This window comes from Anser anser (assembly GCF_964211835.1).
Source record: "Anser anser genome assembly, chromosome: 6".
NCBI lineage: Eukaryota > Metazoa > Chordata > Aves > Anseriformes > Anatidae > Anser > Anser anser.
In genome coordinates, this window is record NC_139726.1 from 1,846,532 (window position 1) to 1,873,671 (window position 27,140).

The following is a 27,140-nucleotide window of genomic DNA, read 5'->3' on the forward strand; positions in this document are numbered from 1 at the left end:
TTTTAGGCAGTAGGGGAAAGCTCCCTAAGTGCTACCCAAGTTCTTTAAAAGCAAACATTTTGGACAATATTAATTGTCCTTCAACACATCTGTTATAAAAGTTAAGGCTTGAAATTAAATATTATGACAACGCATTGTTGTAAAAGTGACGTGGGAAGCTCAGAGTGGGCCCCTTTGATGTGTGACAGGGCAGCGCAGAGCGAGCAGAAGCCGGTCCGTCGCTGATACAGGCACCAGAGCCTGCAGGTGGTCCTCGTGACGGCACAGCAGCCGGCGCGGGGGCACGGCCTGCTCGCTGCTCGGGGGGAGCACACTGCCAGATTTGGTCCGGAGAAACGAGTTCAGAAGTAACTTTTTTTTTTTATAGTTGTTTTTCTGTCCTCCTCGGTAGGGCTTCCTAGGAGTTCTTCTTAATGAACAGCTTGTTCCTGCAGGACTCAAATAATTGGCAGAGCCCTATTTTTTTTTTTCTTTTCTCCTCCCGTGTCTTGTTATTACTGCGGATTTAATTATTTACCGAGGAATTTGGGTTTACTAAGGGCCATCGGGAAATGTCCTGTGGCTTTGGTTGTGCTGTCACCTAGAGCAGGAGTTCCGTAGATGCTTCTGGACTGTGCACAGCTGCTGGAAGGTGAGGGGCCCAGCACCGGCGCTCCTTCCCCATCCTTCACCTCTAGAAGCGTGACAGCTCTCAGGTGCTGCGTCCCACCACGACCAGATAATAAATGGAGTGAACGTACGAGAAACATCTCATTTGATTCCACGTCAGGATGACAGAGACAGCACTGTGGTATTTTAGGAAATGGAGAAGACACCCAAGCCTGATTCACTGACTGAAATCTCCCAAGTTTCGATCCAGATACTGAACTTGAGGCGGAGCAGAGGCATTCCGCCCCGCGCTGCCCTGCCACCACCGCCTCCGCCGGCTCACCTCAGCCCCGCCGCAGCGAGCCGGCGGCGCCCCCTGCAGCCTGCCGGCGGCCTGGCACGGCTCGGCTCGGCTCGGCACGGACCGGCCCGGCTCGGCACGGACCGGCTCGGCCCGGCACGGCTCGGCCAGCCCCGCTGCCGCTGCCCGGGGCCACCGTGCGGCCGCAGGAGCTCAGGGCCTGGGGACAGGTGCTGCTGACACGCAGCGTGCTGAGGTGCCGGCACCTCCTGAAGGAATATCGGTATACTCTGGTATATTCTTCAAGTGAAACCCGGTTCCTAGTGTATAACCTTTAATTATTCCCTCACAATTCCTTTACATTGCAGTATGTAATCGTTATTTATTCCCTCACAGTCACGCCAGGGGGTGCTCCCCGTGGGTGAGCCCCTCACGGGGCACAACAGCAGGGGGCTCTGAGGGGCCTCCCCAGGCCACCCCAGGCCCCGTGCAGCACTCCGAGCCCCTCAGCTTTGGCCTTTGTGCTTTTACAGGAGCTTTAACCGCGCACCCCGCAGCTGAGGGGGATAAGGTAGCGCCCGGTAACCGCGCCCCGAGGGGGCAGCCAACATGGCGGCGGGGCAGCGACACCGCCCGGCCCCGCACCGCCACAAGATGGCGCCCGCCCGTGACGTCACACCAGCAGCGGCAGGGGCGTGGCCTATTGATCCGGGGGTGTGGCCTATGCGGCGGGGCGTGGCCTACGGAGCAGGGGGCGTGGCCTGTGACTCGAGGGGCGTGGCCTCCGCACGGCGCCGCCGCGAGGCCCCCGTGCCGCCGGGCTGCCCCGGCGAACGCCTGCCCGCTGCCGCAGTGCCGCCCTCAGGCGCGGCGCGGGCAGCCGCGGGGGCCTGGCGGCGGGGCGGGCGCTGCCCGGTGCTGGCGGCGGAGGAGCGGGGCCGGGCCGGGGGGGGCGCTGCCGCCGCCATGCCGCTGTTCGCCGCCAACCCCTTCGAGCAGGACGTGGGTGAGAGAGCGCCCGGGAGGGTGGGAGGGGGGCGGGGGACGCGCGGCCGCAGCCCCGCGGCGGAGCGAGGCCTGGTGGCGGGGCCCGGGCCGCGCCGGGCCGTACCGGGCTGAGGTGGCCGCGGGCAGGCCGAGGGCGCTGCCTCAGCCCCGCTGGGCCCGTCTGCCTCGGCCGCTGCTTCCTCGCCTCAGCTGCGGGTTGTCGTCTGGTTTTCTCCAAAAAAAAAAAAAAAAACACCAAAAAAAGCGCCATTTTTGGCTTAGGGCGCCGAAAAAGGAAATTAAAAAGCTACCTGCGAGGGTCAGGTTTGTGCCTTCTGTCAGGCTGGAGCTTCAGGTGAAGAGGAGTTGGGCGTCCGTGGGATTTTTGGCAAGGCCGCGGTACGTGCAGGTGGGAAGGGCTGGGGGCAGCGGCCCTCAGCGCCCCTCTCCTGCTTGCCCCAAGCCTGCCACGGTCCCAGGGAGCCTTCGCAGTTGGGATGCCCAGTCCCCTGCCTGCCTGCCCTCCCCAAACCCCGGTGGGACTCCAGCGTCGAGCCGCGATTGCAATGAAAGCAGGAGCTCGCCGGGCCAGCCGCACAGTCGGGTTGTTTGGGACACCTCGTGGGGTTTGTGTGTGTCCGGGGTCACCCTTCACGTGGCTCCAGCTGCTGTACCTGCACCACTGAAGGTTTTTTGACCTGGGACTGTCGCAGCTGCGTGCAGTGTTTGTTGCCAAACCCAAATGCTTCAGGAGTGTTCTTTTATATGCCATATTTTTATAGCAATGTATTTTCTGTAGTGTTGCAAGGGTGGCAGTCTGTGCGCTTGCACTTTCTTAAACTTTGCCTTATAGCTACCAGGCATAACTGCTTGCACATACTGCTTCTGTTAGGATATAACTCTTTTATATTACTGTTTTTTCTTCTTTTTGTTTAAGAAATAAGGTATGTACCAAGCACGTAGGTGAGCCCAGCCGACGTCCTGGTGCTGCAGGGAAGGAGAGCTCCTCTCCCGTGTTCTCCTCCACCCAGATCGTTTGAATTCCCCACTGAGCCGCTTTAACTCGCGCGTTTTGGCACAAAACTTATTTCACAGAGCTATTTGGCCGACGCGTTGGATCATCTGTGAAGGAGACGAGTTTGGAAATTCGGCAATTTAAATCATCGAGGGCTGCAAAGTGCTGGTGAAAGCGAGGGGCAGGGCTCCCCTGAAAAGGTCCCAGGGAAGAGCAGGGCCCCGCTGCTGGGGGCAGCGACAGGTCGGGTCGATGCAGCTATCTCCTCAGCCCATATGCTTCGTGCTGCGGTTTTCTCAGGGCACCTCTAGAAAGCGTAGATAAGCGCTCCCTCGCTCTGCCACAGCTGGTTTTGTTTTCGTGGTCCGAAACGTGCGCGCCTGCTTTTCGGCAGGGCTGCCTGCAGCCTCAGCTCCTGGCTGCTGCCTCGCCTCTAGCTGCGGTCCCACGGGGTTAACCTCTGGGACGGTTTCGGAGGAGTTTGCTTTCCTTCGGCTGTTTCTCTTGTTGAGAGGCTAGCCCGGTGCCTGAGTTCTTTACAGGGTTAGAAGCGATTTCATTTCCTGCCTGGTGCTCTTCGTAGGTTGTTCATTCGCACGTGCTGTTCTCCAGCACAACCCTTGCTGTCACAGCCTTTGGCTCTCAAGTAGCTCTTCCTCCAGCGGAGAAGAGTCTGCGCCGCCTCAGCTTGCGAGCAGCTAGCCTGCTGTCGTGAGCCTGTGAGCACGCCAGGGGAGCAGGAAGTCTTTGTGTAGCTTGAATGACTCCCAGACCTGCCCGCGGGGTCACGGGTGGCTGGTGACTTGGTGATTTTTGTTTCCTCGGCCTTTGCTGGAGCGTTTGCCTGGGGTGTTTGGTTCTGGTGCTGTACCTGCCTCTTTGTGCCGCCTTACCTTGGCGGCCCGTGTCTTCCTGTGCCAGAACTCCGCGTGCCTGTCATTCTCCTCTCGTTTCCAGCCGCCGAGCTCATGTTTCTAGGAGGATCTTTAATCGACTCTGAGTTCGTGTTCTGTCCTGCTAACTGTCACCTTTGGCTGTCCAATCCAGCCCTGATAGCTTTATGTTTCTCCTTACACGATGCGTTAGTCCTCCCTCTCGTCGGAGACGCCTCCCAGCTTTCTGCTGGCGTCCCTGTGACCCTTCCTCCCGCGGTCAGTGTCAGCCAGGGTTTGCAGTGTTGCTTTCCAGAGCGATTCTCGAGGCGCTCGGGAAGTAAACGCTCCCCGCCCTGGGAGCGCTGTACATCCCAGCTCGCCTTCCTCGCGTTGCGGAGCGAGCCAGGAGCTGTGGCTAATAACTTGCACGTGGCTTCCTCTGAAATACCGCTCTGCCGTCTGAGCGGAGCAGCTGGTGCTTGAATTAACCCCAGGGAAGGTGCCCTCCCGGGAACACCACCTGCCTTCTGCTGGAACTCGTCGCCTCCCCTTTCATTTCGCAGGGATAATTCTTGCTTCAGCGCTTGGTGTAAGGCCTCGCAGATGTTTGAGGACAAGCTGGTTGCGGGTTTTGGTGTCATTGGTGCTTGGATATTTCTCTCTTTCACTTCTTTAAATCTTCTCAAGCCCTCGGACTTTATCTTCCTTTGAGTGACTCAGCTTCCTGGCCTCTGAATCTGCAACTCCGTGTTTGTTTGTTTGGTGCAAGACGTGGTTATTGAGAACTTCCAGGGTTTTGTAGCTTTCAGACCGACGTTGGGAGTTGTTTGCTTTTTGGGCTGGTGGCCAATTGACTCGAAACAAAATGTCAGGGCAGCTTTTTGGGGAAAAGTATCCCGGGAAGCCTGCTCGCTGGACTGGGTTTTCCCTGCAAAAAGGTCTCTCAGAGCTCCCTTTGGTCAGTCCAGTTCTTTGCAAGGGGACGCGAGGGAGGGGAGAAGAGCGGTGCTGTGCTAGGGGAGCCTTAGGTGGGGTGCTGGGGAAGAATTCAGCCAGGCGGGGGGCACGGGGCACGGGGCAGGGCTGGGGTCCCATGTGGAGGGGCCCCAAGGGACGGGGCAGCAGTGGGGTGCGGTGGTCCTGAGGGGCATTTTCAGCCCGAGGGGTTCCCCCACTCTTTCCGTGGGGTTGAGCAGCTAATTACCCAGGGTCATTCAGTTAATTACCAGGGTCGTTACAACCAGGGCTGCCGTTCAGCGAGGACCAAGTGGGCCGTGCAGCGTTACTGGAAGTGCAAGTCTCATGAGCACAGGGCTCATCTTCATAATCGCTCGTGAAGTCAAAGCTAGGCGGCTTCTTTTGCTCTTCTCTGGTTTGGGTATGCAAAGGCAAGGCGAACAACAGAAGGTGTAGGATTACGTTTTGGGTTTCCAGAAATGTGTTTGTGTGGTTCTGGTTTCTCTTCCGAAAGCCAGCAGTCAGGAGCGGGCCTCCAGTTTTTAACCTTTCACTTTTGTTATTCTGGCTCTGTTTTTACAAACTTAGAGTGGTGCTACGTCAAACTCCAAATACAAGATTGATTATGCCTACAATTTTTTATTTCACGTATGTTTTGGAGGCAAATCAGCCTCCAGAAGGTTGTCGTTTCAGTGATCAGGCTTTAACTAACGTCACATCAAGCTGGAAGGCTCCTTGCGCCAAGTCCCCGTGTGACTGCTTGGTTTTCTCGATTTCTAGTGTAAAAATTGACGCGGGGGGAAAAAAATTGTTGCATTTGAGTGTTTATTTTCTTAGCCGACGTGTTGTTTGGCATTGTCGGCAAGCCTTGCTCGAGGGAGCTGAGGGCAGAATAACAAAACACTGCACACGTTCGAAGGCTGCGCGCCGGGCAGCAGCGAGGGCTTGCTGTCAGCGGCCAGCGTTGCCGATTTCCCCGTCGGTGCGAGGTGCCGTGTGTGCAGCGGGACGCGGAGCTCCAGCTAAATTCACCAGCAAGAGGTCTGCGGAACGGTGAGAAACGCTCCGGGTAGGCACCAGCGGCACGCTGCTTCCCCCGGCAGGGATTTCTCCTGATGGGTCCCCGCGCTGGACCCTTGTTTTTGCGTGTTACCTGTCCCCTGCGTGGGGAATAAAGGGGAGGAGAGCCGGTGCGATGAGGCTGGAAGGCGGGACGGTCAGCTCCCCGTCCAGGGGCCCTGGGCACCGGGGGGGCCCTGGCACGGTGCGCAGCAGCGGGGCGTTGGTGAGGCGTTACCTTCTTTCCTATGGGAGCCGCAGGCCGTGTTCCAAGGCAGCACCTTGCCCAGCAGTCCTTCCTTTGGCAGCAGTACCAGCGAAGGGCTCCCGTCCCCTCCCCTCCCCAGCTGCTCATCCTCGCACTGTCTCCTCTCCTGCATTGGCACGGTTTTTCCCGCAGCTGCGTGGCAGATCACATCAGATCGGGGAGCCGATCCAGTTCAAAGCGATTAATCGTGTTGCAGTCTTTAATTTTTTTGAAAATATTCCAAGCAGCAACACAAATAAACACGTTGTACTTTTACCACCGCTCCTGTAAAACTAAGCTCGAGCCTGGTGTTCCTTCATCGGCTGGAGAGCTACGGAGCACAAGCTGTTAGGTGTTTTAGGTTTGTGTTCTCCTAGCACTGAAGGAACCTTGGAAAAGGCACCTTCCCACATCCGTTTCCTCTGATCAAGGTCCCCACCTCGGCATCTGCAGAGCAGTTACTCTTCGAGATGATTCTTCAGCTGGAGCTCGTGGTAAGCAAGAAGACAGATGCTGTTAATTCGTCATGCTGGCAAGGAAGGAAACCTCAGAAGCTGTACGAGATTGCTGTAGGGCGGCCTCCTCGCTGCCAGCGGGACCGCGTCTGCCCGTGGAGCGGCGTGCGTGGGGCTGGGAGGAGGGCCCTGCGTTTGGCACGCGGCTGTGTGCTCACAAGTACGCACAAGAAGTGTTTACGCTGCGCCCTCGGCTTACAGGCTTGCACTCTGACTGGCCTGTAAGCAACCCAAGTGCCCTGCGTGTCCTACCTGCCCGTGCCCACGTGTCTGTTTCAGTCCAGCTCTTCGCTGCGCTGTTTCAGAAGAGGTGGCTTTTGCAAACCCAACAGGTCTGTGTCTGTCAAAGCACCTTAGGTGCATTTTATGGATGCTGTTATGTTCTTTTTTTTTTAAAGAACCTCTCCAGAAGTTAGTTACCTGATTTGATTCCTTTTCCATTTTAAAAGGAGTGTAGTGGAGGGAAAGAGAAGGGGGTGGAGGAAGAGGGAAGTGTAGCGGTCTGCGTTTGGGGTTTTGGTGTCAGTGAGGTGATAACACTCGGACACGTGGCGGTGCCTGTCTGCAGGCTTGCTTTGCTAGCTGTGCCCGCCTGTATCAAAGCGCTCCTGTGTCTCAGGTGAGTTTGCATCCTCCTGAGGCAGGGGGCGTTGCTGGGACTGGAAGAAACAAGGTGCAGAGTTGGTCGCTGCTGTCTGTGGTGTTTTGAGGCTCCAAAGACTCGGGCGTGAAACACAACCCTGTGTTTTCTCAGCTTCCATGCCTTTCTCTTGACCTACCACCGCTTCTTGGTGTTCACCGTTGTCTTTTTGCTCGTGGACAAAGAGGTGTCTGTAGCGGACACCTGGGGGTTCAGAGCAGAAACAGCTTTCAGCTGGGGGTGCCGCAAGGCAGCGGGATGTGCCCGGCCTGTTGTGTAGGCATTGGTGCTGGTTTTGTGGGCACAGCTGCTGCTGCTGTCACTGGATGAGACGGATTAATTTGGCTGGCAAGTCCTGATGGCAGGATTTGCACCCCGGGGATGGAGGCGTGCAAGGTGATGCTTTTAAAAACGCGACTTCAGCTGGTGGGCCTTCACAGCGAACAGCAGGCTGAAGCTGTGTGCGGCGAGCGTTGCGTTGTGCTGCTCCTGGTGTCTCCTTTGTGCTGGTTCAGTACTTGCAGTTCACATACCCAGGCAATGCCCTGCATACAGGGGTTCTTTGTTTTGCTTTTTTAAAAATAAATGGCATGTTAGGCAGCTTAAAATTGCAGGCCCTCCTTTATTTTCAAGAACAAGCAATTAGTTTAGTTTTAGTGTCCTAAAAATATTGAGGCACTTAAAAGAAAATCCAACACTTACGTCTTTTCTGGGGAAGTATTTTAAGGAGCTTTGTGCTGTAGGAACGTGCTTTCAAGCAGCGTTTGCTTCCCTTGAAGAGTAATTCCAACCTGTGAAGATAACGTGTGGCCAAAATTGCCAGCTTCCATTCCCCCTCCTTGGTCTGCTTTTACCTCTGTAATGGAAGGTTTCGGGGGCTCCGCTGTGCTCGAGTTCTCTTTGTGGAGGCCGCTCCGCTGCCAGGGGGTGTTTGTTGCAGCTCCTGGCTGCAGAACTGAGCGGTGGAGCTGGTTATCAGAGAAGACGCTTAGCTGCACACCCGAAAATGCATTTATTCGGGGTAGTGCTGCTGTCAGCAGGCCGTGTCATTTTGGACCAGCAGCTGTCGCAGAGCGCCGTCGTGTTAATAGTTAGTGACCATGATGTGCTGCTTTAATCTGCTAAATAGCCTTTAAAGTGCTCAGTCACTAAGGGACTTGGTGACTTCTCTTACTCAAAATGCTGTAAAAGTAGTAATTATGATATTGCCAGGATCGTTTATGGAGTGCGTTCTGATGGAATTACTACGTGGCGTAAAAATCTGAAAGCTCTTACCTTTGGGCTTAGTCAAAATACTAAAGTGGCGTGTTAAAATTAAATCGTAAGGTGGCAGATGTAATGCATAAAATATTGCTCTCATGAGTTGTTTTAATGGAGCTGTCATATTTACATGGCATTAAAATAACATGGTTCTAGCAAAAAGTCAAAGGGGAGGCACAAATAAATGACGTTATCCCTTGTCTGCTAACATCGAATGGAACGCTGTGAGTGTTAAGTAGGGATATGTTCTTTACGTAAAGCAGTTTGGGTTTTTGTTGGCCGCTTTCGGGACCTTCAGTAATCCTTCCGTGTCGCTTTCATTTCTCTACGCTTGTGACGTTCAGATTTCTTGAAAAAATCTAGTAGAGGAGTGTTGTAAGAAGTTTATTGAAGGAGGAGGTGGTTTTCCCTTAGAGGTCTGAAAGGATTTATTTATTCTCCTTGGAAATAAAAAGGAAATTATATATGATATATAATATATATCATACATATATGCAAAATCATAATATGTATTATATATTAAATTTTCTGTGTGAAATATATCATAATTTATATATTTTCCGTGTGAAATATATCCTGAATGCAAAGATTGGAAGGCCTTGAGTAAACTCTAACTTAGGGTTACGGCCTAAACTTGGAGTAAGCAAGCAAAGTGTACAGAAGCAGGTTTTTCATTATTTACAGCATTACACTTGAAGTTGTTTCACTTTTTGGATCTTTAAAACACTTAATGCATTCCTTAGTCCCGTGCTGGTCTTCCCATATGAAAATACATGCAGAATGCTTCATAAAACAGGAGGAATTAGCACTCTGGAAGACACTGCCTCTCAGCATTTTATATGGGGAGTTTCCTTTTTTGTATGGCTGTGAAGGTATTTGCTCACTAGAATCTGAATTTAGTCGGGTATTTTTATGCTTAATCAGTCTTGGTTTTCTTTACAGAAAAGGCTACAAATGAATATAACACCAGCGAGGACTGGGGTCTTATTATGGATATATGTGACAAAGTTGGCAGCACTCCTAATGGGTAAGCTGTGTCTCAGCATCACGACGTGTAATTTCATCTTCCTGTGAAGAGGAATACTGTTTCAGAAGAAACACACCTCAAAATGCTCATTGTAGTCAGACATGCAGGAAATGCTACTGATCTGATGCTTTTGTAAGCTCTACAGATGTGTGCAGTTGGCTTTAAAATTCTTTAAAAGAAATATTCCAACCAGATTTCCAGTAGAGCAATTGGGAGACGTTGAACGCATCCCAATGTTAGGAGGTTTTGCACAGTAGACCAAGTTATTTATATTTAATGATCTTGCATTCCTTTTGAGAAGGCGCTATGTCAATAGGAAATGGTGAACTAGTTTCTTTGGAAAAAAAAATCTAGTTAGGACAGTTTGCTATTTATGATGAGGAATTTATCTGTCTGTTGATTAGAAAGGATGGGACTGATACAGGAGAAAAGAGGAAAAAACTGAGGTCAATGCCCACCTTGATTTGGATCAGTTTAGCCTAAGTGGTAATATAGAAATGTAAGTGGTATTTCAGTGATCTTACAATTGTCAAAAGGATCTGCTCATTTTTAAGGGAATCTTTTTGAGCGATAAAATGTTTCAAATTCTGTAGTCAACTTGAGCTGGTACATACTTGAATTCTCAACTGATCTTAATTTTTTATCATTTATTTGTAGTATTTAAGGGTACTACACTGAGAAAGTTCTTTTTGTATTAATTATGTCCTGTCCCACAGGGAAGAATGGCGAATCTGTTCAATCTGGGAATCTTCAGTCCTCAAGGGAAAAAAGTGCAGAATATTCTTTGAGTCCTTTTTAAAAATCTTTAATGCTAGAAAACATCTGTAGAGGGGAAAAAGGGATTGTAAAAACTTAAGTTTCTTTTGTGTTGACATTCAGGTGTCTTGAAAATGGGATCCAAGAGCTAACAAGCTGTGAATGTTTTTAAAATTAAATCTATAGAGAGCCTTTACAGGAGCCAATTAAATAGCCATTAGGTCACTGCTGCTGCAGAGTTATTTTTTATAAATGAAAAGACATTTCTTTCATTGTCTATTTCAAATCTGTTTTCTCAACGTAGTAGCAAATGCTCTCTTTGTGACCTGTCAGCAGTACTATGGAAACTAATACAAAATGTCAGCATAAAAATGGAGTCTGCTCCAATTCAGCACGTTTAAGAGCAAGCAAGTTGTTAAATATTTTTTTCAGGCTTGCTCTGGGAAAAGTTTAGGTTAGGTTCCATTTACATTTCTTAAAATAGAGACGGTTTTGTTTGCTTACCAAACTTGAGTAGCTGGTTTCATTCATTCTGCAAATTAGGTCAGTCACATCTATCGCTAATACTTCCTGTGTTCCTTTTGTAGAGCAAAGGATTGCCTTAAAGCCATCATGAAGAGAGTAAATCATAAAGTTCCCCATGTGGCTTTGCAAGCACTTACAGTGAGTAAACTGTCCCTGTTTTCCAAAACCTTTCTGTTCCTTTAGGTAATGGAGCTGTGAAGTGTGTACTGATCAATTAATACCTTTCTGTGTATCTGCGGTAGTAGTGGGAGAGTGCATGCTGAACAAAGATTGAACTTTTTCTATGCGTGCTTTTATTTCGGATTATTGTTGTCATACATCTTCACCATTGTATTTCTGTTGTCAGCTTTTAGGAGCCTGTGTATCAAACTGTGGAAAAATATTTCACTTAGAAGTGTGTTCTCGTGATTTTGCTAGTGAAGCTCGAGGTATAATAAACAAGGTAATTATTTTGTAACTTTGTGGGGGAGAATTATTTTGGTGATTTCTTTGCTTTCTCTCATCGTAGCAAAGAACTGGCAAAACTAATGCTCTAGTTAATATGCTAGCTAATAAAACTTTCTAGTTTTGGTGCAGTTGCAGATGCTGCTGGCTGTTTGTCTTATCCCTGAAATTTGTGTATTTTCATTTACTACCTGCCCCAGATTTTAACAAAATTACACGAGCAATTTTAATTATAATCTGTGACTCTTACTAAGCCCAATTAATTTGATAGTCATGAAGGCAGCTTTCCCTGAAAAGAGTTTTTATTTGGCTTTAATGAAATTCTTAAGCTAAAGTGCAAAGGGAAAACAGTGAGAAAGTTAAATTACATTTTTACAAGGAAAAGGAGGAAGGCTTCAGACAACTTTAGTTTCCAGAGATTCTCAGAACACTGGATGAAGAGTTAACCGAGAAAGGAAGACCTAAATGGTTGGGGTCAAGCAGCTGACGGGATCTAAATCTAGATGTAAAGAACTGAGTAAGCAGAACCTGCTTTACCATAATTACTGCTCCAGTTGGAGACAAAAATGACTAAAGAAGATAGTCTTCAAATATATGGGAGGCCTGGAATCATCAGAGGTTGAGCAAAGCAATTAAGGAAACTAATAAAATTGCTGGGAAGCAAAATGAGTTCATGGCTCTTCTGTTTCTTGCTTTCTGTGGAAAAATAGGTCTTGAAGTCCTCCACTTTATTCTCATTAGCCATGGTCCATTCTGAAATAGAACATTGACCTTCATGCTCTGACAGTGCTTGTGGATGTAAAAACAAACCTCTAATCCCACTGAAGAATCGCCTACCGGAGCATAAATTATTTTGTTGTTGGGAAGTACTTGTGTTTTCCCCTGTCCCTTGCCCATTTGGAGAAAGAATCCTCAGAGGGCCTATAAAATTGTGCTTCCTCCTTTTCTCTGAAAGAAAATTAGTTCAGACAAGTGTAACAAATACCTTTGTGCTGATAATGAACCTACTGGGCTACATGGTTTATTTCAATTAAATGCATGCTCGAGCCCAAACTCGTCAATGTTCTTACTGTTCAGCGTGTTTGTGGGTGAGCCACAGGCTTGCGCTGTGGTCTGAAGGACACTCAGATGGGAGCATTTTGTGCAGTCCAAAGCTTTCATCTGTACAAGGCAGGCTGAAGCAGATAGAGGTGAGGCCACCAGCCCCAGAACCCTCGCTCACCAGCAGGTATCCTGGTGTTAGTTTGGATGGCTTGGGTTCAAATGGTAGTCTTTTTGTTAATTGGAAGGAAAACCACAAAGTGGATGGAGTCTGAAATGCTTAGTCCACGTTTTACCCTTGTAACATTGGCATGACAATCACGTATGTTAGCTGCTGTCATGAAGTGTTGCTCTTTTTGCTCCAATGTTTTTTCTAAGGCTATTAGAAGATTAACAGCAGCTCAGGTTAAAGGTGTGCTTCTGAGGTATGCTCAGAAGTGTGTCCTTTAGCCATGTAGTAGGGTGATGCGTGAGTCTGACTCGCTTTTCTCAGGTGGTTTATCTCTTGGCATGAGGTTGTTAGCAGGTAAAATTTGCAGTGTTGCACAAAATCAGTGGTCCTGCCTGGATTTAGGGTAGCTGTAAATCATTCAGATGAGGATAGAGGACAGAAGGGCATAGAGGTAGGCAGCCTGAATCTCTCCAAACTATTGAGGTGGAAGCATGGCTAACATTTGAAAAATTGAAAAGTTTGTCAGTCTTTTTCTTTAACCACCTGAAATTGACTCCACTAAAATTACAGCAGTATGTGCAGGTGAACTGCCTGTAAATTCCAAGTTTTGGCTGTGCGAGAGAATTTGCCTCAGAGGATTGCTGTAAGGGTTGAAGGAGGATGCTCCAGAGGCTAAACACGCTGTCTGTAATATCTGAATCAATGTATAAAAGGTCATGTAGTCTAGGTTATGTTTTCAAAATTTTCTTATTGAATACAATGAATTGATTATTAAGGGTATTTATAAAAAAAAAAGGCTTTGGTAATAAAGTTTTACAACTACTTCACCTCACTTTGAGGTGGAAGTATTCCTTTCTATGCAATTTTGTCTTCTAGGCTCATCCAAAAGTATCTGAGAAGCTGAAAAGTCTGATGGTGGAGTGGTCAGAAGAATTTCAGAAGGACCCACAGTGCAGCTTAATATCCGCAACAATTAAATCTTTAAAAGAAGAAGGTGTAACTTTTCCTGCTGCTGGATCACAGGTAAAAGCTGGTCAGGAATACTTAGTACTTCTGCTCCTGTTAGCCCTCTGGCAGTGAACAAAATGAAAAGCTGTCCACAAGAGATCTTAGGTGCTTTTGATCAGAGGAGAGTAGGATCCTTGTTCTGGTTTGGTTGCCTCCCAATACCGAGGTTCATTTCATTCTGCCTTATATATTTCCTTGCCTTCTGAAGAAAAATAAGAACAGACTAATAGCTATTTCATGATGTCCTCATGAGTTGTTTCGTTTTAGATCTGTCTTTCTTCAGATCATTTTTTTAGAGCTCTGTCGAGCTGTCGTTGCCTTAACTCTAAGCAATCCTACACCCACACTTTGTACTTGGTGTTTCATGGTTCTAATTGCTGACTTGGAGCACAAATCTTTTTTTTTTCTTCACAGAGCCTCATGAAACAAAGGGCAGTATCTGGAACTGAGACATCTTTGAAGATGATCTGTTCTGTGCTATGCTTTCCTTTTCTAAATCCCCATTTCCTGTTTCAGTTTTCTGTCCGTGTCAGGAGTTGTCCTGGCTCTGCAGTGGTGGGTGCTCCAGTCCCTAACCTCACTTGCTCTCTGTGTTTTCCTTCTGCTGGTGTATTATGCCTGATCATCTAGCTGCCAGATATGGTGACAGGTTTTCTTATTTTCTGCGCTTTATTATTGATGCTTCTAAATATTATGTTCAATGTGAGTTAGGCGAAGGTCAATCCTGAAAAATTAGAACTGTCACTTCTGTTGAGTTTTCTTTACGTGAAGTTTACTTTCCTCTGTATTAAACAGAGTTGTTTTTAATACTTTTACCATCTTTCCTTTCTCTGCAAAGATGTTTTCACCTCTGAATCTAGGATGAGCATTAAAACATATGGTAGAAACATGGAAGATAAAGAGAGCTGCAGCCAGTTGTGCTTTCTTTCCTACGAAAACATATGAAGTTACATCTTTGTCTTTACCTCACACACTTCACTGCAAACAGTAACACTGAGGTTTGTTAGTTTCTGGTATACTTGTACAGAATTGTTTTCTAGGACCGTTGATAACCCCAGTGTCTGAAACTAGGTTCTTCATTCCTGCAGGATGACTTCCTTGTTGGAGTGAAAACTCTAGGAATGATTTCTCTGTGCTGTTGCGGAGACTCAGTTAGTCAAGGCAGCAGCTCCTAACATTCGCTTTTTGTTTCCACACTCCCAACAACAGAGATTGAGGGTGTCTTCTGGTGTGACACGGAGAAAAATCCCACTTGTTAGCAAGTCCAGCTGCAGCTTAATAACTTGGGTCTTCACAAATGTAGGACTCCAAAGAGCTTTCCTTCCCTTTTGAGGGGAGGTATGGAGGGCAAAGGCAAAAAGAGTAGTCATTTAAACAGAACTCATTTAAATAATGAGGAAGTATTTAAATGAAATCTGTTAAATAAACGAGATCTCATTATTTATTTTACTTTGTTCGCTGCTGAAAACAAAATAAAACATGGGTGAGATTCCGGACAACAGTAAATTTTTTCATCTAGAAGATCATCTTGGGTCGGTAATGAAACCTTCTGATAAGGCAACTAACCAGGAACAACTTATTACTAATTTTTAAAGTATATAATTATAGAGCTTTCTTCTTCCTTTGTACCATGAACTTATTCTATTGTTAACACATTTGCAGGCTACCACAAATGCTGCTAAGAATGGTTCATCATTAAGTAAAAACAAAGAAGATGAAGATATAGCTAAAGGTAAATTACTAGTCACAGCCTTGGGTTAGGCTTGTGCTCTGGAGCGTTTTGTTAAAATGCATAGAAATAAGCTGCACCCCCTTCTGCTGCAAGAACTGAACGCGAGGGCACAGCAGGTTGGGAATTAAAGTTTATGTTAATCATGCACAAGTTATGGAACATTTTAATGTCTTTCCTTTTCGTTCTGTTGTAGGGCAGAGTAAAGCTGTTGAAATGTAATAAATGGCTCATAGTTTGGAGAAAAAAATATTAAACATAAAGACCATGTTTATATTATTAAAATATTTCTTTTGATTAGGAAAGCAAACTGCCTTTGTATACAGGGATAAAATATACAGACTTACCTGTTTTATTTTCCTCTCCTAACTGTAGCTATTGAATTGTCATTGCAAGAGCAGAAACAGCAACAAATGGAAACCAAATCCTTGTACCCATCTGCAGAAATTCAGCAAACCAGTCAGAACGCAAGGAAGGTGCGAGCTCTCTATGACTTTGAAGCTGTTGAGGACAATGAGCTCACCTTTAAAAGTGGAGAAATTATTTTTGTTTTGGATGACAGGTATAACATGCTCAGATGAAGGTGCCTTTATTCCACAACTGTTGTGTCGTTAGCAGTTTTTTCCCCCCAGGGCTTTCTTTTCCACAAGCACATATATTGTCACTCTGGCCTTCCCCAAATATCTTTATCTTCTGCTATTTGTTCCATACCCCAAATTGTTTAAACCCTTTAAAAAAATTGTATCTAACATTTCTTTGAGGCCAGACTTGCCCTCCTTCCCCAGTTCATGTATTTCTCCAGTGATTTTAAAACAGAGTCCCCCCATTTCTTAAAAACAGATTCCCTCCCCTGCCACTGCAACACTATCTGATGCTGCTGGAGCCTTTCTGTGGCTGTAATCAAAGGAAGCTGCCTTTTCCCTCTGAAGTTTTCCTGTGCAGCTGTCTTGCTTTGCCTGCTGAGGTTCAATGGAGAAGCAGCATGCTGTGATTCTGATGGACAGCATCCTGGTTAAGCTTGGCTTGCTGCTTTGTATAATAAAAATAAATAAATAAATAAAATACCAGTGGCAAGGAGAAAGTAGCCTCTGCCCAGCCGAACCGACTGCATGCCACTGGCCCAGTTGTCACTGCCGTTTGTGACCTCAGGGTGGTTTTGGTGCAGACGGAACCTCTGTGTATTTCATTAGATAACCATTCTGTGGTGGAGGTCCAATTTGTAGCTTTTAAAATGTTAATTGGTTATAACGTCATAAGAATAGTTATGCACATTGCAGTACCGAACTCCAGCTGATACCAGAAATTGTTGAATCTCTGGCTGTCAAGCGTCACATTTGCTAGGAATAAAACTGAGGAAAAGTGCTTCAGGTAGTTATTGTCACTCTTGTCACTGTTGCTCCAACGATAGCTAAGAAGCAGAACCTACTAACGCTGCTCTAATTTAACAGGCTGTGACAGATTAATTATATTTCTAATGTTAGTCCCCACTTGTGTACTTCTTGTAAACTTCTAGGTGAAGCTATAATGGGCTATCATCTAATCACTCTGAAGAACTGAGGAGTTGTGCTTTAAGCTTGCAGTGATTGCTGCTAAATGGTTTTACTTCCCCCGAGCCCGCCCTCTCTCCTCCGCAGCTCCTGCTTTTGGCTTTGCTGCTGGGCTGCTAATCTGTACAGACATCCTCCTTTACCTCTGTTACCGGACACCTAGGGAAATAGTGCCTCAGATATCACAGGTTTTCCGTCAAAAGCGCAAAATGTTGCTGATGCTCAGAGGTGATGTTCAGGGTTTTGTAACGCGGCTTTATTTCCCCAGTGACGCCAATTGGTGGAAAGGTGAAAATCATAGAGGAGTGGGATTGTTTCCGTCTAATTTTGTGACTTCTGACTTAAATGTTGAACCTGAGGCAGGTAAGTTACCTGCTAAAAAGCTGACACATTATTTTTAGAAAGGCGGCCTTATGGTGGAAGTACTAATTAGCCCACCAGCAAAATAATTTCCTGAAATCAGCCCAAGAAAAGAATTGAGGGAGAAATCCTGACATTGTTTCAAGCAAGCAAGCATATACCACTGCTGTAGCTCACTTTTATGATACGTTTTGATTGTAAGTTGTTACCTTCTCCCTGTTGCAGTAATTCAGTTCATTTTGCCATAATTCTTAGAGAGTAACATAATACTTCTCCAGCAGCTAGGTGCATCACTGCTTAAAATACTTACTCAAATTTCTATGTCATTTAAAGATTTGATGCTAAGCAATTAAAATGTGTACTTTAAGTTAACATAGTAACGCAGCCACAGGAAAGAAACTACTGTTTGTTCTTGCAGCAACTGTGGATAAAAATTGTGTTCCTGAGGATACTACAGAAGAAATTAAGAAAGCAGAACCTGAGCCTGTATATATAGACGAGGTATGCAGTCACTTTAAGTGTACAAAAGTACTGATATTTTTAAGAGATTAAGACGTCGTTTTGATGCTGCCAGTTAGGAGAACTTTTTTTTATGTAAAGACCTTTTTTAATTCGAAAATTAAAACAGTCTCTGCCATGCTTCAGAAATAGCTGTTGTTAACCTTATCTTCCACCTTTCAGGACAAGATGGATAAAACACTGCAGGTACTTCAGAGTATAGATCCTACAGATCTAAAGCTTGATTCTCCAGATCTTCTAGACTCAGAAGGTACTTTGAGAACTAAGTTTGCTAATTCTTGTATTTCTTCTCCCAATTCTTTTCCATCGATTAAGCTGGTAATTCTTTTGTATTTATGTTAAGCTCAGAGAAACCAGGGTATCTACTGTCAGTGTGCTGTACAATAATTTATTTCACAAAGGGAGCATGGGGATATAAGTATAACTCTGTGTTTTCTAACAGTTTTCAAGCTAAATCCCTGTTTAACAGAGCAATTTGCTTAGCTTCTAGCTAGTATACTCTGCCTGATCTTTGCAAGAAATACCTACCTATCAAAACTCCACATAAAATAAGCAATTAATTGTCGGTCAAAATTTCTCCAAAGTACTGCTTGCTAAGAGGGGAGGGGAAGTTCAGCTCACTTAAGAGCTGGGTAGTTCAAGGTGTGCAAGAACAATTGAGTGTACTTTGGGGGGGGAAAAAGTTTTGTAGAATGGAAAAAGTGGAAAATAAGGGAATATCTTCAGTACAGGGGGCCTAGATAGATTCATAGGCAGTATTCCAGTAAAAGATGAGAACACCATAAACCTTGGAGGTGGAAGCAGAAATGCAAAATTTTCTGTAGTTTTCATCAGGAGTCTTCTGTTTGTGGAGGGAAAGTGAAGAGAGGATGACAAAGCAGAATAACCAAAGTGTTTTTCTCCTCTGGTTTGGAGGAATTGGACACGCCTGATAACTAGGGACACTGTCCAATTTTTATGCTTAGTGTACTTAAAGTATATTTTGGCTGGATTTAAAATTCAATTGTGAAGTGTGCTAACTACTTTGACTCTTTTGTCGTTACAGATATTTGCCAACAAATGGGTCCAATGATAGACGAAAAACTAGAAGAGATAGATAGGTGAGTCAGAATGTAGCTTCTGCGTGATTTACTGATACTTCAAATTGTATTAATTTTTTATTTTAATTTTCTCCTTCATCTCCCAAGGTAGAAAATCTTGCAAGAAAAAATTAGACCATTCTGCTTTTACTTTTTAACATTTACTACTCACACCAGGACTTCTGTACTTAAGGTTTTGTTGCTGTTCTCCTAAGCATACTGCATAAGTTACTTGGTGTATTTTGTATTAGCACTTGATTGTAGGCTGGTCTATCTGTCTGGAACTTGACATCCTCATTCTGATGCTCGCTGCCCTCCGTGACAGGAAAATCTGTTCAACAGCATCATTACCCCGTTCCCCTCGGACTCAGGGATATTTAATGGTGAAAGGAAAAATTGATTAATGTCGTGGAGTTGCCTGCTTTATTACAGCTAGGGAAGGATGGTGGTTCACCATTTGGGCTCTCCTTCACTGGTAGAAGGAACGGGGTGGATTCTGACCATTTTATGATACAGATGTGCAAGAAATCAGCCATCTGTCTTTCAAGATTTTTTTTTCATGCATGCTCAAACCTGCTTAATGAAGTACTTTCCTTTTTTACCATCTAACACTAGATGTTAGAGCAACTTAGTGTTTTGCATACGTTTGTTTTGAAACAGAAAACATTCAGAATTATCTGAATTGAATGTGAAAGTTCTGGAAGCTTTGGAGCTCTATAACAAACTGATGAATGAAACGCCGATGTATTCAGCCTACTCGAAACTCCACCATCCCGCACAATACCCACCTACATCTTCTGGTGTTTCAGTGCAGGTCAGTACCCTCTTCTGGAAATAGAGACTTTCCTAATATAGATTCCTATTTAAAAAGATGACACCAAAAATGAAGTGTAGGCTTTCTTGCTAGCCTACGAACAATCTGACATTGCCTGGTGACTTTCTATAGCCTTTAGAATATACACTAGAACAGAGTACTTTAATTTGCAGTTACCTGCTCATACAATAAGCTATAGATGTTAATTTTGCTCACTTTAACATAAAGATGATTTATTGAAAATACTTAAGATTCTTTCTGTGATTTTTTTTTCCTAGTGAGAATTGTGTGTTTCAGCAGCTTGGTGGATATTCTTGCGATGAGTCATGTTCTCAGTCTTAAAGTAAAATGTTACCTTCTTATCTAATAGCAGGGATGTGAGTGAACTTGAATATTAGTGCATTAATCATGAGCCCAGTGCACTTTTGCTAAGTATAGAAACCTTCATCTGGTTTTAGCTCTTTTTTTCCAAGGGGGAAAAAAAAGGTATTGTATTAGTGGGTGTAGTTGCTCAAAACGGATTTACAGTATCTCTTGTGTGCCATATTGGTGTCCTAAGAAAACAAAAATAGAGGGGAGAGGGATTTTAAAGATCCTTTTTTAAAGAAAGCACAGAATGAGTGTCTTTACTTCAAGTGAATTTTACTTTAATGCTAATTGTTCCGTGGGAAAAGAATAAAGAATAGTTGCCATAGCAACTGCTAGATCTGAAAATCTGTCAGTTAAAGTAATTCTATGTCCTTAGCTTCTGGTAATGATGAAAAATTCAGTATATTTGGAGGTTAAGAAGTAACATGAGCCAAAAGGCAACGGGAGTTTACTATTTCTTTCAAGATACATGCTTCCAGCAGTGAAAATGTGAGATAATGCTACTCGTGCTGGGCCTAGCACAGTTACTTGACACAAAACTGTCTGTTCCTTCAGTGTCCCTATACTGTCCCAAGTCCAAAAGCAATACAGAGCAGTACAGACTTCCATAAGCATGTTATACCACCTGCTCTATCTGAATTTTGAGTGAAAACTTGTGTTATCTTAAATCAGAGATGCCAGAAACTAAAGTTTTTTTAATTTCCTCTTATGTTAGTCTTAGAATATTCCTCTGTTTTTATTCCCAAAATGTATTAAATAACAAATCTTGTATGGTGCTCATCCCACTCAACCGTGTTTGTGCATCAAAATGTGTGAGGACTGAACATGGTAAAGTCAAGGGAGATTACAGAAAAAGAAACAAGGCTTCTGGGAGGGGCAAAGGTCTTGTACGTGATACAAAAGGATCGTCCAGACAGTAAGGACAGACCTTGTTAGCAGGGCATTTTTGAAAAAGGTGCCTGCTGATGGCAATAAAGGATGCCTATTCACAAGTCGTGTGTTAGGAGAAGTTGCATGTGTTGGTTTTAGAACGCTGTTGGAAAGTTGATGTTCATTGAGCCTTGGAATCCTAATGTATTTGTTTATTGTATTCTGTGCCACATTTGCTGCTGCTTAATTGAAAATAAAAGGTATGCTTTTTTTTTTTAATTAACAGTCATATCCTGTACAGCCACCTAGTGGAAACTACATGATCCAGGGTGTTCACCAAGTCACCATTTCCCCAGGTTATGGCCTAGGACCTGATCAGATGGGGCAGCTGAGGTCTCTGCCTCAAAATATAAATTCTTCTGGAGCAACTCAGCCTGCTCAAGCTGCCTATTTAAGGTATCATTTCAGCAAACTCTTCCGTCATCCTATTCCTGATGGTAATTTTACTGCTTTGCCTAGAGGCTGTATCTCCGTGAGGTATTTACAGTGACGTGTAATGCTGTTTAACCGCTTTGAAGGTACACAGATTGCTTTTGGGCTAGGCAAAATTCTCACTTGCAAATCTGCTTATCAGAGAAATAGATGTGAACTTGTCAGAGTTAGATTTGGTTCGGTTTGTTTCGTTACAGCCCAGGACCAGACTCTGTGCTGAACCAGACGTACGTGAACCAGAATGCTGGTCTTCCATCAGCTGCCAGCACCGCTGCCTACAGCCAGCAGCAGATGGGAGTGTCGGTGGATATGTCAGCCTACCAGAACAACGCGTCCAGTTTGCCCCAAGGACCAGGTTATCCCATGGCAGTTCCTGCTCATTCCGTTCTGCAGCAACAAACAAACTACCACCAACAGCCCCTCCTTTAAAAACAAACCAGGCTCATACTTCTAAAATAATGAATACAATTTGCTGAAGCTAATGATTTTTTTATTAATACCTGTCACAGATATCAAAATGCATTTTCCTTTTTAAGTAACCCAACTTAGTGCATTAGGGTGATGCTGAGTAAAAATACACATCAGAACCGGTCGTTAATCGTTTGCTTAAAGGTAGTTTGAACTAGATTAGGTAACGGTTTAAAATAATTTCAGATTACTTTGAGCCCTTAGTTCAGTGGTTTCAAGAAACGCTGTTTGTGAGTCTGAATATAGGAAAAAGATTGGCCAAAAATCATTTTCTTTTTAATGTGTTTCTGGAAACTTGAGGACGCATACTCAGTGGTATGCGTTGCTCTCAGTACGCATTCTCTCTTCTGGTGTCTCACTGTAATCTTTCTATCCAAGTAGCTTCAGAAAATCTCTGCTGATTTAGACACCTCCTTCTCTCTGTGCTGCTGTTGTGAGCTTTATGACACGGTGTGCGCTAGATAATTGGAACAGCTGCACGAGTTAATCAGAGGAGAGCTGGAGGAGAAAATGATTTGATACTGTGACGGAGAGGACCATGTACCTACAGAAGTATGAGGGATGATGTTTTTGCAGTGCTGCCTATTAGATTTTGGGAAACTACAGAGAGCTTTGATGTGTTTCTCTTGAAAGAAATTGCGGGGGGTTGCTTGAACTTGCTTTTGGCAGAGGTGGTACACGCAAGGGATGCTCCCAGCAGACTGTGGGTACTCCGGATATGAGGTGCTGAGCCAGGGTCTTGTACAGAATGTATTTTCTTTTCCTTTTTCTGTTGTATGTAGAAGTGAAGGAGAACTGCACTTCTGTGTGGTAAAGGAGGGGATCAAGAATGTTTGAAGCTTAAGACTGAGAATCCACCTTTGTTCCATTTCCATTGGGGAGGCAAGTGGAACAGGAATCATCTGTATGGGACCAGGGGGTTCTTGCCTCTCTAGGATTTCCTTTTGCTGCTGCCATTTACGTGTCTAAATAAACGCTGGTTACAGAGGGAAACTCTTAAACAAGTTGGGAAAGGTGTATTTAACAGCCTGCGTATAGGCAGACTACGCGTGCTTTGTGAGTGTGCTCCTCATTTAATACAAGGAACGGCTGCATATTGAAAATATCAGACGTCCTTAGAAAAGGAATTGCCTTGGGACTGTGGAAGTGAAGCATTTGGTGGCTAAGACAAGAAATCTAAGAATTTCTTCCCTGATGCACTTTTTAATGGGTAGGTTCTTTTTTTTTTTTTTTCCTTTAAGGAGGAACAGTTGAGCTGAGTTACCTTTCAGGAATGTTTTTTCTTTTATGGTTTCAGCCTCTGAAAAAATCACTTAATTCTCCTGTTTACCTACTCAGTTTAGCATAGTCGTATTTATACATATTTTAACAATTTTATGATGAGTCATAATCTTTAGATTGAGAAAATAATGGAAGCAAATCACTGATAAAACATCTTCTTGTTAAATGTGTGAAACTCCAAAAATGTCTAAATAAGTATGTTTGGTGTATAATTTTTCTACCAAATGAGAACTGTCAGATTGTAGACTGTTGCTGAGTAATAAAAACCACCGTTCACTCAGTGCCACCTCCATTGCTTTTGCATTTTATTTAATTACTTAGTATCATGACTTTATTCGATTGCAGCCTCGTGCTTATGGAATAAGGGATTCAGTACCTGCTCTTTAAATCATTATTTAAATCTGTGCAGTTAGAAAGAACCTATCATCTTTCCTTTTGAAATGACTTTAATTTTTGGTATACTTCCCTCTGAAGTAGTTTAGTACAAATAACACGTTGCAATACTGAAGTATTCCAATAACTTTTTCCTTGTGTTAAGAGGAATAATTAATTTCAATGCTGCTGTTCAAAATTCTTATTGTTTTGAGATTTTTTGTAAGAGTTTATTTCGTTCCAAATTGGTTTATAATCAAACTAGACCTTGCTGTCATTTATATAGATTTTCCATGTTTATTAGTAAATGAGATAAAGGTAGGTATTTTTATTGGATTCAAAACTTTGATCCAGCAGAAATATTGAGTATCCTAAGCGGAGATGGCTAGACAGATGTGATTTGATTACTTCTAATTATTTTATGAATATAAATAATGTATATACTCATTTGTCTGAGATTTTCTACACAACTACATATATGCATACTGTTAAAGCCTGAAATTTTATATAAAAGCCAGATTTGTGATTGTCATCTCTTATATTCTGAATTCTGTGATATGCAACTTGTAGATAGTGTAAAATAATTTAATTATTAAAATAGTGTATTTAGAGGGTTTTGGTGTTAATAGGAACTGTTTTTCCTCTTCAAACTTCTATACATTATCATATTTATTTTTAAGGCCTGATTGTAACTGAACATGCTGCCAAAGGATTTATCTAACTTCGGATTTCTACACTAGGTTTATTCCTACTGTTTTATAACAGGAATCAAGGGTAGATAACTTCTGCTTTTTCATATAAACTCTTAATAGTTAACATAGAAGTTTGTGCAACTTTATAATGAGAATTTTATTGTAATATTTGTTTCATGGATGTTAAAAATATCGATGCTAGATACATTTTCTTCTAGTGTGAATTGGCAACCTATTACGTCTAAGTTATAGTCAACTGAAAGCAATGATTTCATGTCTGTAATGCCACCATTCAGAGGTGTGTGTTGAGACTCATTGGTATTTTGTATGGCCTTGATGTGACAAATGCATTGTCTATTAAATTTGGTATAAAAATTACAATATTAAAATTGTTTCTGTAACAGGTAGACCTTAAAATGTTCTGTGTTCATTTAGCTTTTGTTCATTGATGTCCATAGGCTTGTGGAACCGTAATTCTTTTGAAGGCTGTCCTTTAGAAAGGAGTGCCGAGCAGGACCTGGCTGTAGCTGCAATCTCTTACAGTAACTATTTTCTGATAGGAAGGGTTTTTTCTTATTTTTATCTATGCATCTTTTCTAAGACATAATAGGCACTACTCTTGCTTACATTGAACACTGTGATATATTTGTCGAATTAATAACTTTTTAGAATTTATGGCTCTTACCAGTTAAATTTTACATGAAACTGACTGAAACTGTTTTGAATCAGTGAAAATGAGAAATGAAGGAAAAGAAATGTAAATGGGGCAGGGTCTGAGCACTTCCGGATTTTCATCTCTCTGCTGGCTCCACTGGAATTGTAACGTCTGCCAGCTAACGAACTGACCCCAGCATACGGCATGCCTGAATTTTGGATGCAGATTGTGGTTCTACTTCTATTTTGCCTGGGGTTTGAGGTGAATATGTACTGGTTAATAGATGCGTCACAGTTCTTACAGAAAATTATCTTAAAGAGTTTGCAGTATTAAGAATGGGGGATGTGTTTTAATGGAATATCCGTTTGGCCTCCTGTCTGCAATATGTGTGCATTGCCTTGTGTGAATAAAACAAAGTTTATTTAACAAACACGGGCGAAGAGTCTTCTCTTTACTACTCAGGTTAAATCCTTGCCAGCAAGACAAGGCAAAAGCTGCGTGAGGTGCCACTCACAGCGTGAATCGTGAACTTCAGTGCTGCAGCCTTCACCTTCCTCCTTCCCCAGCCCGCTCAGCCGTGTGCCCACTTACCTCCAGCTCATCGCGCTCCCACGCGCTCCCAGCAGCGCCAGTGCTGTGGAAGAGGCGAGCTTAATTTCAGAGCCGTGCTGCATTTCACCTCTGCTGGATGAGCTCCTCTACTCGGGCACCCTTGCTCGTTACCTTTGGTTGTCTGTAAGCTGGGCTCAGCAGGTTAGAGTGCTGCTGCATGCTGGTTGCTAACCAATACCTATGTTAACCGCTATGGGGAACAGAGGAGAATAACCGTAAAGAAAACGGTAACGCACACAATTGCCACAAATGATAAGGCGTTTATATAGAAAACACACACAATGAAATTTTAAGAGCAGTGTATCGCACATCCTAAGAATGAACCATAATTGCTTAGGGCTTATTATAGGTTTTCAAAGAGACGAATTACCCAGAAGGAGTCATAGCTCAAAGTAAGAATAAATCCTTGTGCTTTAAAGATGCCTTCTGCTGAGGCTGTGAGTGGATGCCAAACCAATGTGTGCAAGGAGCCTGCTGCACCTGAGGATGGCATTATTAGACACAAAGCACCGTGCTGCACTCCACCACTTATTTACAGCACCCTTTTGAGGCACTGATCCTACTGGCTTGATTTCAGGTTACTTTAAACTACACCTCTGAACCTTACGAAGCCAACACATTTACTAAATTACTGGCAAATGCTTTGTTCTTCATTTCAAATCTCAACCATGACTATGTCTCGCTGAAGTGAGATGAGTGTGTAAATTTTCTGGACAGTATCTTAAACTGGGAAGTGAGCCACATAGCCACACCAAGAATAATGTTAAAAGTATCCTTACTAGTACCTATTTAATGATTAAGGTGAATTTAAAAATAATCTAATTTAGACTACAGCATTCATGACCCACATTCATCTCCGATAAAGAAACCAGGCTGCCTAATTTCATCCAGGGTTTAAAAAAAATTAAAATCTACAGTTTGCATCTATAGTGTGAAAGAAATGTGTTCACCCTGTCGTACCTTGGGCTTTCAGCAGAGGTGTGCGTGTTCTGTATGGAGCCAGTGGGCAGCAGCCTTCAGAGCATGATTAGAGCCTATTATGTAGGTGTTTGCCTTATTGCTGCCTTGATTTCACACATCTGATATCTGGGTGCACTAATTGTTTTCGCAAACTTTAAAGGTCATGGCAGCTGGCTGGAAAAGGTAGCTCTAACGTAATTCAGAATATAAATAAAGTTGCTACCGCATAGGTTGGAGAAACGGTGGTGCTTTGATGCTTTTGGCAGCTTGCTTTCTTGATCCCTTTCCCAGTTGGTTGAGAAAAAGTTATTTTCCAAGGGAGCTGGTCTGCGTTCAAAGCTTTCTGGAGTAGAAGTGGGATCAGTTCAAAGATGCACACATTTCTCATTCATTTCAGTGGGAGGTGTAATGTACTTGTAGCTAAAGCACAGGAGTGGGAAGCAGGAAATCCAGGTCCTGCTTCCCCTTCTTCTCCAGATTTCCTGTTTGACTTCAAGCAAGTTGCTTCATCTCTTGATTTATTTTTATCCCCCCGTGCCCTGGAAATTACAGCATTCTTTATGAATGGTAGTTGATGCAAACTCACACCGATCGATACTTGGAAGTGCCAGGTGGCAGCGCGGTGGAGGCTGGGCTGGTTCACACAGGTGCAGCAGCTGGGGATCAGTTCCAGCTTTCGGAGGCTGTGCTGGGCTCGTAGCCGGGACTTGTCCGGGGCGCCTGCGGTCCTCTGCGGTGTGCCAGGGCCTGCGGTAGGGACGGGGCGCAGCAGGGAGCCCGGCCGGGAGGCAGCTCTTGTTCCTGCACCAGACGCTGTACCGAAAGCTCTGGTGATTTCTGGCAGTTCGTGATCGTTTCTGTTCGTCATAAATGATTTTTGTTTGTAATAAATCTGTCAGCTCTG

The 27,140-nt window shown here is 44.3% G+C and overlaps 1 protein-coding gene and 1 long non-coding RNA gene across 3 annotated transcripts; one reads left to right on the plus strand and one right to left on the minus strand.

Annotated features, from left to right (window-relative positions):
* The first annotated feature begins 1,745 nt into the window (after nucleotides 1-1,745).
* STAM2 (signal transducing adaptor molecule 2) lies at nucleotides 1,746-25,094 on the plus strand. Of its 2 annotated transcripts, none has more exons than XM_083841111.1 (14): nucleotides 1,746-1,895; nucleotides 9,387-9,471; nucleotides 10,815-10,890; nucleotides 11,099-11,194; nucleotides 13,286-13,432; nucleotides 15,080-15,149; nucleotides 15,522-15,708; nucleotides 16,962-17,056; nucleotides 17,472-17,554; nucleotides 17,735-17,822; nucleotides 18,618-18,672; nucleotides 19,312-19,465; nucleotides 20,991-21,160; nucleotides 21,394-25,094. In XM_083841111.1, exons 1-14 carry the CDS (start codon nucleotides 1,856-1,858, stop codon nucleotides 21,623-21,625), a joined length of 1,578 nt encoding a protein of 525 aa, XP_083697237.1. In that variant the 5' UTR covers nucleotides 1,746-1,855; the 3' UTR covers nucleotides 21,626-25,094. The 2 variants fall into 2 exon arrangements, with proteins under 2 accessions (XP_083697237.1, XP_083697238.1); XM_083841112.1 differs by lacking the exon at nucleotides 1,746-1,895 and adding an exon at nucleotides 2,021-2,275.
* LOC310901484 lies at nucleotides 24,275-26,378 on the minus strand. Its single transcript, XR_014585861.1, has 2 exons — nucleotides 26,237-26,378; nucleotides 24,275-25,466 (listed from the first exon to the last, which is right to left on the minus strand). It is a non-coding gene; the product is annotated as an uncharacterized lncRNA (long non-coding RNA).
* Nucleotides 26,379-27,140: the final 762 nt, after the last annotated feature.

What these genes read in the sequence shown, in the direction of transcription:
- STAM2 (XM_083841111.1), top strand. Translation starts at nt 1,856, where the DNA reads ATGCCGCTGTTCGCCGCCAACCCCTTCGAGCAGGACGTGG. An exon ending in AGATGAAGATATAGCTAAAG is followed by an intron (nt 15,150 to 15,521) that starts GTAAATTACTAG and finishes TCCTAACTGTAG; the next exon opens with CTATTGAATTGTCATTGCAA. An exon ending in GCTCAAGCTGCCTATTTAAG is followed by an intron (nt 21,161 to 21,393) that starts GTATCATTTCAG and finishes GTTTCGTTACAG; the next exon opens with CCCAGGACCAGACTCTGTGC.